General features: G+C 37.9%; 1 protein-coding gene across 1 annotated transcript; it reads right to left on the bottom strand.

Annotated features, from left to right (window-relative positions):
- Positions 1-8722: 8722 nt before the first annotated feature.
- On the bottom strand, positions 8723-10359 carry LOC108990973 (3-ketoacyl-CoA synthase 12-like). The gene has a single exon (XM_018965117.2). The coding sequence runs from the start codon at positions 10265-10267 to the stop codon at positions 8870-8872; it is 1398 nt and encodes a 465-aa protein (XP_018820662.1). The 5' UTR covers positions 10268-10359; the 3' UTR covers positions 8723-8869.
- Positions 10360-11593: the final 1234 nt, after the last annotated feature.

Here is an 11593-nt window from a genome sequence, read left to right as displayed (position 1 = left end):
AAAAAATATTGACAGAAATCTTTGCTTTGAATTTTAAACCAAGATTTTAGGAAATGATCTCGAGTCATAGTCAAGGTTTTCATGTTATATCCTTATATATGAATTTGAGGGTACTATGTGTAACACTATTATGCCTCCTTAATTTATACCATTCACTTTGATTTCTTGACATGACATCAAATGTTGTGCCACGTGATTTATTATAAAATTTTAAAAAATATATATTTAAAACAGAACGGTGCCTAAAAGTTTAAAAAGAGAAACAATAAAATCCTAAATTTTCTCTACCATTTTATGTTTATATTTTAAATTTTTTTAATAAACCACGTGACACCACAACGTAAAGGGGTAAAGTCATGACTTGTATAAATTAGGAGGCATATTATCATTATTCAATAGAATATAAAATAGGTCTTATAATATTTTTTACTATCTATAAAATATTTTGGACAACATTAAATAAATAATAAATATTATAAAATCTATTTTTCTTTCCGTTGAGAACTTAAATTTTTTTAAAAAGAATATATCAATGATTCGTTCGTCGTTAATATTTATAACAATTAAATATATAAATAATATATAAAGTACTGCACTTTTAAAGGTACTGATGAAGGAAATTCTGTTCCGATAATGTCTTCTTAAAAGATATATAAATTTTTAGAAACAGGACAAAAGAAAAATGAAAAGAACGGAAGAAATAAATTACTAAAAGTATTTTACTTTTAAAAATATTTGAAAGATATATAAAAAATAATTAAAATAAAAAAAAATCATTTGCATTTATCGTTCGATACACTTCCTCGATAATTAATTATAGATCCGTTATTAAATATGATGTGATATATTTATTATTATTATAAATAATAATAATAATATTATATATTATTTAATAGAATAAAAATATAATGTATAACATTACTTTTTGGATAATTCCAGTTGCAGGAGGAGGTTAAAAGGTTCATGATCTCATTGATCTGGCTGGCCCAGAGCTGTGAATGCCGAGTAGGCAGTCGCCCAATTAATGGCATTCATGACAAAAAGGTGGTGCTCATGTGGTACTACTACTGGACCATCAACCATATATGTTTGTTAAACCGTTAAATTAAATGTATATGATTTATTACAGTTGCTTAAGGTTCTTCTGTTAAAAACAAATGACAGAATTATAAACATAAAAATAATTTTATGTTTAAACTAAGATGCCTGCATGCATGCATATTATATGCACATATGTATATATATATATATATATACATATATATATAATCAGAATGGTTAATCTTATCAAGGAAGATAATGAAGAGCTGGCCAAATCCTAATCCATGCACCAAATCTGCCGTGAATATGTCCACCAGAAAATCAAGGGATTGATTTCGAATTGATGTGTATATGCTGTCAGTTTTTAATTTCCTTGTATATGCTTTACGTTATCATTAGGGTTAATATGTTTCCATAAATAGATCATTAGAATCTTGTATTTATATACAAACACAGAATGAAATATATTGTGTGTTCAAAACAAAATCAAGTGTAGTTTATTGTCTCTTTATGGTATCAAGAGAGCCAGACCTCTAACGAGTTTCCTACCTCCATCTTGATCATGGCTGCTGCACAATCTCCTTCATCCGAAACATCCATCATCACAATCAACCCAGCCACCACCATCAATGAAAAACTTACCCCTGCCACATTTCCTCAATGGAGGGCCCAATTTGAGGCTCTACTCATCGGATACGATCTCATTGATTTTGTCACCGGAAAACGTCAATGTCCAGCCATTGATGCCACAAATTCTGCTACCTCTCAAGCTGCGCACTCCCACTGGGTCCGCCAAGATAAACTTCTTCTTCACGCCATCCTTGCTTCCACTTCCACAACAATCACACCACTTCTTGCCTCTTGCAAAACATCTCAAGAAGCTTGGTCTGCACTTACTCGGCTCTATGCGGGCAAATCTCGAACACGTGCCATGCAACTTAAGGAGGACTTAACTTTGAGCACCCGTGGCAATAGATCTGTCACCGAATTTCTTCAAAGCATCAAAATGCTTGCTGATGAACTCGCCATCATAGATCATCCTGTTTCGGATGATGATCTTACACTCTACATCTTAAATGGTCTTGGACCAGACTTCCGTGAAATTGCAGCACCCATTCGTGCTCGGGAAACCTCAATGAGATTTGAGGAACTCCATGACTTGCTCGTGGGTCACGAAAGCTATATCCGTCGACTGGAAGCACAATCGGCAACTCTTATTGCCACCGCCAACTACACGCAACAGAAGCGGAGCTTCTCTGGAAATGGAGGCAACTCTGCGCAGAAGAGTTCCTCACATGGTTCCCGTGGGCGTGGAAAACGTGGGCCTTCAGATTCGGGCTTCAAGAAATACAAGCCCAAATGTCAACTTTGTGACCAAATGGGCCATACGGCCAAGAATTGTTTCAAGTTTAAGTCCACCGAACTTACAGCAAACTGTGCTGCGTCTTCTCAAGGCAAAAATCAGAAATGGCTTGTTGATTCCGCTGCATCCCACAACATGACCTCTGATCTTTCTAATCTTTCAATACACTCGGAATATGATGGTACTGATGAGGTCGTAATTGGTGATGGTTCAGGTTTGCCTGTATCTCATGTTGGTTCTTTATCTTTTGCTTCACCTAATCGTATTTTTCATCTACATGATACTCTTTATGTTCCCACCATTCACAAAAATCTCATATCAGTCCATCATTTTACAAAACAAAACAATGTTTATTTACAATTTCATCCCTCTTATTTCTTGGTGAAGGATCAGATCACGGGGGCGACGTTACTCAAAGGCAAATGTGAAGATGGAGTGTATTCATTACAGGAATCGTTGGCCATAAATTCAAAAAAAGTTGTTGCGTACGTGCATGAGCGTACTACCTCTGATGGTTGGCATAAAAGACTTGGTCATCCCTCGTCTAAAATTGTTAATCATATTATTCGTACTTTTTCTCTACCCACAAAAAATCATGGGCACTCATCTCTTTGTAATTCATGCTCTCAAAATAAATCGCATCGTCAACCTTTTAATTCTCATGGCTTGACCAGTGATTCTCCCTTGGAATTAATTTATTCAGATGTTTGGGGTCCATCTCATGATATTGGTATTGACGGGTCAAAATATTATATTATTTTTGTTGATCATTATACCAAATATATTTGGCTCTATGCAAAATAAATCCAATGTTCAAACTATTTTTCCACAATTTCGACATCTTGTGGAAAATAGATTTAACACCAAAATCAAAAGTCTATACTCAGACAATGGTGGCGAGTATGTTGGGTTAAAAAATTATTTGTCTGTCCATGGCATTGCTCATTATACCACTGCTCCACACACCCCACAACAAAATGGCATGTCTGAAAGACGACATCGTCATCTTGTTGAAACAGGGCTTACTCTCCTTACGGATGCTCACATGCCTAAATCTTTTTGGCCCTATGCTTTTCAAACCGCTGCCTACCTAATCAATAGGATGCCGAGCTCCACCTCTCAAAATAAATCCCCATTTGAGCACCTGTTTAACCAAACACCAAACTATTTGAAACTCAAACAGTTTGGTTGCTTATGCTATCCATTTACCAGACCTTACAACAAAAATAAGATGGAACCCAAAGCGACGCCGTGTGTATTTGTGGGATATTCCCTGTCTCAAAATGCCTACTTATGCTTGGAGCCCAAAACGCACCGTCTCTTCCATTCTCGCCATGTTCTCTTCGATGAAGGGAACTTTCCCTTTGCGTCGCCCAGCTCTCCAAATCGTGCTGACCTATCTCTGCCCTCCCATGAAAAATCACCTCATGTCCCGATCTCCTTGACCAAAATCTCATCTCCTTCGGCTCCACCGGTCACGATTTCGGAAATGGCTACCTTCGTGGATCGCTCGCCTCAGGTTACGTCTTCTCCGGCTCAGAATCCCACCCAGGTAAATAACTCTTCCTCATCTCCTTTAATTGAACAACAAATTTTATCTTTGCCAATCTCTGAACCTCACTCATCACTTCCTACCCAAACCGAATCTGTGATGCCCTCTACTGATGATTTGCGCACACACACCATGGTAACCCGTTCCATGAATAACATTTACCGACCAAAAAAATCCTTTTTGGTCACCAAGCATCCCATTCCCTCCTCACTGGAACCCACCACCGTCTCTGAGGCCATCTCTGATCCCAGATGGCGTGAAGCCATGTCCTTAGAATTGACTGCTCTCATGAGTCATGATACGTGGCAGCTTGTTCCATCTCCAAAAGGGTCTAATATAATTGGGTGCAAATGGGTCTTTCGGATTAAAAGAAACGCAGATGGTTCTATTGATCGGTTCAAAGCCAGACTTGTGGCAAAAGGCTTTCATTAGAGGCCTGACTTGGACTACAAAGAGACTTTTAGTCCCGTAGTCAAACCTGTTACGATTAGAACAGTTTTATCTATTGCTGTGATGCAGGGTTGGTCACTTAGGCAACTAGATGTAAACAATGCGTTTTTAAATGGGCACCTCACTGAGAAAGTTTTCATGAAACAGCCCCCAGGCTTTCGGGACACAGAAAAACCAGATTATGTGTGTTGCCTTAACAAGGCAATATATGGACTCAAACAAGCCCCTCGTGCTCGGTACTCTGCTCTTAAAAATGCTTTACTTGAGTTTGGGTTTATGAATGCTAAATCTGATTCCTCCTTATTTGTGTATCATCATGATTCTATCCTTGTTTATTGTTTGGTTTATGTTGATGACTTGGTCATTACTGGCAATAAACCGAAATTTGTGGAAAGTATCATTGATCAGCTTGGAAAAAAATTTTCTCTTAAAGACTTGGGGTCACTAAACTTCTTTCTTGGCATAGAAGTCATACCCACAAGTGATGGCCTGTTTTTAAGTCAACACAAATATATTCGAGAATTACTAGGGAGAACAAAAATGGAAGGTGCCAAAGATGTTGCAACCCCTTTGTCAACCTCAGTTTCCTTAAAACTCGAGGATGGCACCCCCTCCTTTGATGCTACTGAGTACAGAAAAGTGATTGGAGGGCTGCAATATCTCTCATTAACCAGGCCCGACATCAGTTTTGCTGTTAACAAACTTTCTCAATTCATGCATGCTCCAACTACAATGCACTGGACAGCAACCAAAAGATTGTTAAGATACTTGAAAAATACAATTTTTCATGGCATCACAATACGAAAGGCAGTCACTCCAGCTCTTGTATGCTTCTCGGATTCAGACTGGGCAGGAAACTTGGACAATCGAAGTTCCACATCAGCCTATTTACTTCTATTTGGTTCTACACCTATATCATGGAGCTCAAAAAAACAGCGTTCAATTTCTCGCTCATCTACCGAAGCGGAGTATCGGGCATTAGCAACCTCTGCTGCTGAGTGTATATGGGTTTTATCTCTCCTTCAAGAACTGCATTTTTCACTCAAAACTCCTCCACTGTTGTTATGTGATAATTTGGGAGCCACTCATCTTAGCTTCAATCCGGTTCAACATTCTAGGATGAAACACATTCAAATTGATCTTCATTTTGTTCGTGACTTGGTCCAGAAAAATATGCTTAATGTTCGTCATGTTCATACAAATGATCAACTTGCTGACTTATTGACCAAGCCTCTCTCCCGACAACGTACGGAATATCTCAAGAACAAGATCGGTCTTACTGATGGCAGCCCGTTCTTGCGGGGGCGTATCAAGGAAGATAATGAAGAGCTGGCCAAATCCTAATCCATGCACCAAATCTGCCGTGAATATGTCCACCAGAAAATCAAGGGATTGATTTCGAATTGATGTGTATATGCTGTCAGTTTTTAATTTCCTTGTATATGCTTTACGTTATCATTAGGGTTAATATGTTTCCATAAATAGATCATTAGAATCTTGTATTTATATACAAACACAGAATGAAATATATTGTGTGTTCAAAACAAAATCAAGTGTAGTTTATTGTCTCTTTAAATCTATCGGCCAATGTCCGGATTTGCATGAATTAGATGGAATTAGATCTAATTAATGTGTACACGTACGTACGTACATATGTATGTTCTTTCAGCTGTGGGCTTCTCATTTATGTTATCACTTCAATGTTACCTGAAAATATTTCACTGAAAAGAAAAATGTTTGAGACGTACGAATATTGTATCCTAGCCCTTCACTTAATGCATACGAGTAGTTGTAATAAATTAAAGTTTCGAGGTGTCGTGTATGCAATCAATGCTAGCTCCTAACACCTTCAATAATTTAAAAACAAGTGCGGGAACCGCGTGATAGGGAAATTAGGTATGAAAGGGATGCGAGGATTATTAGAAGATCATTATATAATTTTCTAGTTCTTCGAGCAGGTTGGGATGCGAGGATCTATAGGGGATCTAATTTGCAGCAAGTATGAACACTCCAAGTCTCTGACATTCTCGTGAGAGTCACCAAGATCAACATGAGCACTATCAATGCAAACTTCAACACAAACCTCTCGATCAGAGTTTCCATTCTGACAAAAACGTTTAGCTTCTCTCAAATGGCAACCAACGTATAAGCAAAAGGTGCTCTTTTAATCATTTATCACCAAAGTTTTTGAATTTACTTTTCTCACATTTTCTAAAAATCACCAAACATAAATTACCAAATCATAAATTACCAAATCAGAAATTATCTGTATATCGAGCCTCAGAGATATAAATGCCCACCAAGCGAATGAGTTTTTGCACACAGAAGCGCTCTTTATAGGCAATATTTTTGCACACAAAAGCGAGAGAGAGAGAGAGAGAGAGAGAGAGAGAGATAGAGAGAGAGAGAGAGAGAGAGAGAGAGAGAGAGAGAGATACTACTGTTTCATCGGAGAGGTTTCGACAGGGGTGGGGGCAGTGTTTGGACGGGGGTGGGGGCACAGGAAATTTTTTGGGTGGGGCACAAGATAGATCTGGTAAGAGGAAATTGTGATATGCTACATCCGACTATTTTCTCAATTTTACTGAAACTCAAACGTGGCAACTATTTATTTGCTGGTGTAAAATCTCGTTGGACACCCGAGCGGCCTGAAGCATCTCTCTTGGTATATATGCACTTTATAAATTTCTTGCATGCAAATAAGAAGAATTTGGAATTTTTTTAAAAAAAAAACAACTCAATAAGATTTAGGTCTCCTTTGGTATATAAATAAGATAAAAATTGAAAATTGAATAAAATATTATTAAAATATAATTTTTTAGTATAATTTTAATTTTAAGATTTGAAGAAGTTTAATTATTTATTGTATTTTATGTAAAAATTTAAAAAAATTAAAATAATTAGATGAGATGAGATGAGATGGTTTGTGAATGAGTTTATCAGCAATCAATAAAGAGTTAAAAAAATAAAAAAATAAAAATTACATGATTTTGCCATTTTAAGGGGGAAGGGTTGTGAATAGTACAAACTTTTTTTTTTTTTTTTTACAATATCTATTTCATTCAAATGAAACAAAGCATACCATTATCAACCTTAAATAAGAAAGCAAAGTAGATTATAATGATTGGAGGTCTAACAGCCATTTTGGTAAAAGAGTAACGGAAAACCTCCAAATGCCCAAATAAAAGTAAATTTTTTATAAAAATATAGGGGGCTTAAAAATAAATAATTTTTCACATTTTTTTTATAAAAATACTGTTTAATAAAATATCTGCATGATATTTATACATTTTAGAATTGTATATATCAATTGACTCACTTCTAAGGCTAACGAAAAAGCCACCCAACCCTTTTGCGATTTTCTTTTGAGAGCCTCCCTTCTCTCTAGAGCAAAACGTTCTCTCTTCTCTCTAAACTTTTACTACAGATCCAGCTAGAGGGGGTACTGTATAATGCTCCATTTTGTATTTTTTTAAGCAAAATAAAGGATAATCGCAGATCTGGAACTTTTCGGCGACTATAGGCCAGCACGCGCCCCTTCATGGTGTTACCCAGCCGTCGATCTTCAAGACTACCAAATGCGGCGCCAAACAGAGTAGCGAGTAGCCCGCACACGCAGGTTGAAGTTCTCAAAAACGTTCGGCACATAGCTCTCACGCACTACCGGGAAGCCCTCTACAGACACCACGCGCGGCGCTTCCGGGTCTGTGAGTCTAGGACTTCCAAGATCAACCGTCAGTTTTCCTCCTAGAGTGGAGCGTGTGCTGCACATGTCACAGCAGCCTCTTGAAGCACTGTTTTTCAATTTTTGCAGTGTTTTTCTATTGTATTTTATGTCGTGTCCTATCTTTACTTTTTTAAAAAATAAAAATCTATAAAAATAGTGCATTCAGACCTTAGTCCGAATGGAGTGGTCCCCCCCTCCGCTTAGGCGGTGCTTATGGTGGGGTTGGTGCACCATATTCCGCTTAGTCGGGATATGGGATTTTGTCACCTGGTTACTATTAGCTCTGTCATGGATAGAGTTGTACGTGCTATCTCTTAGACTTAGATCTTTAGAGATCTGCCGTCTAGACTAGACCATATCAATCACGAAAGTGTACCGGGAAGCAATTAACATTTGTAACTAGTTTGTTTTTAAGTCAACTTTGTATGTCCTCTTTTAATGAATAGAATTTGGTCTGTTATTAAAAAAAAAAAAAAAAAAAATTGTATATATCATTATGCTTTGGATAAAAAGCGTGGGATATAGATCATGGCATGATCCGGCGATCGATCGGGAGATTTCAACAATAAGAAACATCTCAAAGTTACACAAAAGAACCTTCTTAATTATAATAAATTACAGAAAATAATTGAAACAGTAAGAATGACAGAAGGAAAGTGTTTTTTGTTTTGTTTTATTAAATAGAAATCGATGATGGCAATAACTAAGAATGTTTTTTTTTTTAAAGTATCTTGATTTACTGATCTGGGATTTTGAAGGTGCTTAGATCTTCCTGGTTGATCCAGCCGTACTTGTCCATGAAAGGGTTGGTCAAGGACTCTGGTGGGTACACATCAATGCACTCATTCCAGACATTTCCATTGCTCTGCAGATCCCTCACCACCTCCAACATACAGCTGTTGCATTTAAAGCCAGCACCAAAGCTTATCATCAATACTGTATCACCTTTCTTCAGCCTTTTCTTGGCTTCCATGTAGCCCAAAACATACCAAAGGCTACTCGCCGATGTGTTACCAAATCGGTGCAGTGTCATCCTCGCCGGCTCTAGATCATACTCACTAAGGTCAAGGCTCACTCCAATGCCATCTATCACTGCCTTTCCACCCGTGTGAATGCAAAAATGATTAACACCAGTCTTAAAGTTCAGCAAAGTTTTGGTTCCCCCAGCAGTACTCTTGTTGGAGCTATGACTCATTTTCCTGGCAAAGGACACAACCAGAAACCTAAGCAGTTCCCTCATTGGCAATATTTTGGGTGATATCACCCTTAGGTTATCCACAAAAGCCCGAGTTGCAGCTTTCGGGAGAGTCTTCCCTAGATAAAACCCTACCCTCCCCTGTTCATCTTCCTTCTGTATGCAGCAGCCATAGGAGTCATCTCTAGCCCCATTGTGTGTCCTTACCAGGCACTTCACTTTGAACATGGCTTTGTGTTTCATGGCCCTTTTGTTAGTCAAAAGGATTGCACAGCCTCCAGACCGGAACAAACAGTTTGCAAGAATCATTGATCTGTCATTTCCTGAATACCAATTTGGACTCAAGGACTCAGAAGTCACGACCAGAGCGTTCAAATTCTTGTACGACTTGAAAAGGTACCTGACTATGTCAACGGAAATGAGGCTAGCACTGCACCCCATTCCGGTGAGGTTGAATACCTTGATGTCATCCCTCAGTTTGTAACGGTTGATGATCCTAGCGGCAAGAGAAGGAACCACGGACAACATGGACACGTTAACCACAAGAACATCGATTTGGGAGGGAGAAATTCCTGACCTGGCCAACAGCTTTGAAATGCTGTCAAAGAAAAACTCTTCCATCTCCGAGATCCCATCCTGCAATGTGGGATTATCTTCCCGGCCGGTGAACATGATTCTTGGTGCGTAGGTTTGCTCCCCAATGCCGGAGCTCACAATGGCTTTGAGGAGGAACTGGTACTCAAGGAGACCAAGATTCTTGGTCCTCTTGATGATCTCCCCGCAGAACTCCGTGTTTAGCATTCTGTCATCGGTCGGCTTATACAACTGGTAGTCCAAAATGTAACATTCTTGATCTCTTTTTGCATCTACCCACTTCCAAACCAAGAACAGGAAATAGAAGACAGGGACAACATAAAGTACTAAAATGAGATGCTCCATGGGAGAGAGAGAGAGAGAGAGAGAGTAGAATTGGATTTGTAGTTGGGAATTCAAATGGGACTCTTGTATAAGAAGAAGTGTGACAGTGGATGATGCGTTGTACAGTATATGTGGAAATGCTTAATTATAACCCATTGTTCTCACCCAACTCCCACCGAACTGGTTTTGTGCCAAACTTAAATTCTGCACCAATCTTTATTACAAATAAAAAACGGGGTCACACCTTAGGCATGCATGTGAAATAAAGGAAGAGAATGGCATTTTCTCCCGTCAAGGTTTTCGTTAAATTATGGTATTTATTCAAGTAATTTTGCTTGTTAATTCTTATCTTGGTTATCAAATGGTCTTCTCAATTTACATCGATATCAATCGATCATACAGTTTAATTTGTACCATTTTTCAAGGGAACGCCATTAATTATATATAATAGTTCATTTAATTAGTAAGTTGGAGGACCCGTACGTGGCTACGATCATTTAATAATGATAAGGAGGTGGATAGAAAAATTATTGTTTATTATTTGGAAAAACAAAGGTGACATTATATAATGCAGGAGTACCGCTACAGTGAACAAATGATCGATATAATTTGCACGTAGCTAGCTAATAATGCAATGCATTATGATATGATCATCAATAACATACAGCTTTTCGTCTTTTATCTCTCTCTTTCTCTCTCTCTAATATATCTTATATATTTATACATGTTTGGCTGCCAAGGATATCGGTCCGCACTCTATGATATATAGAACTTTGTATGTAAGTAGCTCAAAAGGGCATTGTACACATGCTTTTCTCAATCAGCTTTCTGTAGACTGATCGATCTACACATCCTTTAGAAACTAGTTTTAGCTGCGCCCAAAATTAATCGAACTGCATTATAGGACCTAGTGGGGGTACTGCTCAAGATAAGAGCTATATAGGTTGATCCCTCTTTCTAAATGCCTTAGGGGAAGCTGGGGGAATGAAATGAGATGAAGATTTTGTGAATCAGGCCCTCTTCTGGACGGTTACGCCGTTCTCAATCCTTAAACAACAACAAATAAAAATTAAACACGTCAGCAATCTACATCTAAATCCCATGAATCATATTACAGGGGATAGCAAAATTAAATATGTTAGAAAAACAAAGAATATATTCATTTCATTGAAATCCCTTTCACTCCGCAACACTTCACATTTGTCTCCTCAGCCATGACAAATATGCTGGAGCTTTACGTGGTGAAAATTAAAAGTTTAGAATATTGGATTTTCTTTCTCTCCTTTTATTTCTCACCATTTTCTTGGCGACCAAACAGAGCATTGTTCTGTTCTTTGGTTGTTTTAT

This window comes from Juglans regia, chromosome 14 (assembly GCF_001411555.2).
Source record: "Juglans regia cultivar Chandler chromosome 14, Walnut 2.0, whole genome shotgun sequence".
Taxonomy (NCBI): Eukaryota; Viridiplantae; Streptophyta; class Magnoliopsida; order Fagales; family Juglandaceae; genus Juglans; species Juglans regia.
The sequence above is the reverse complement of the archived record's forward strand: the minus strand, read 5'-3'. Positions and strand labels throughout refer to the sequence as shown.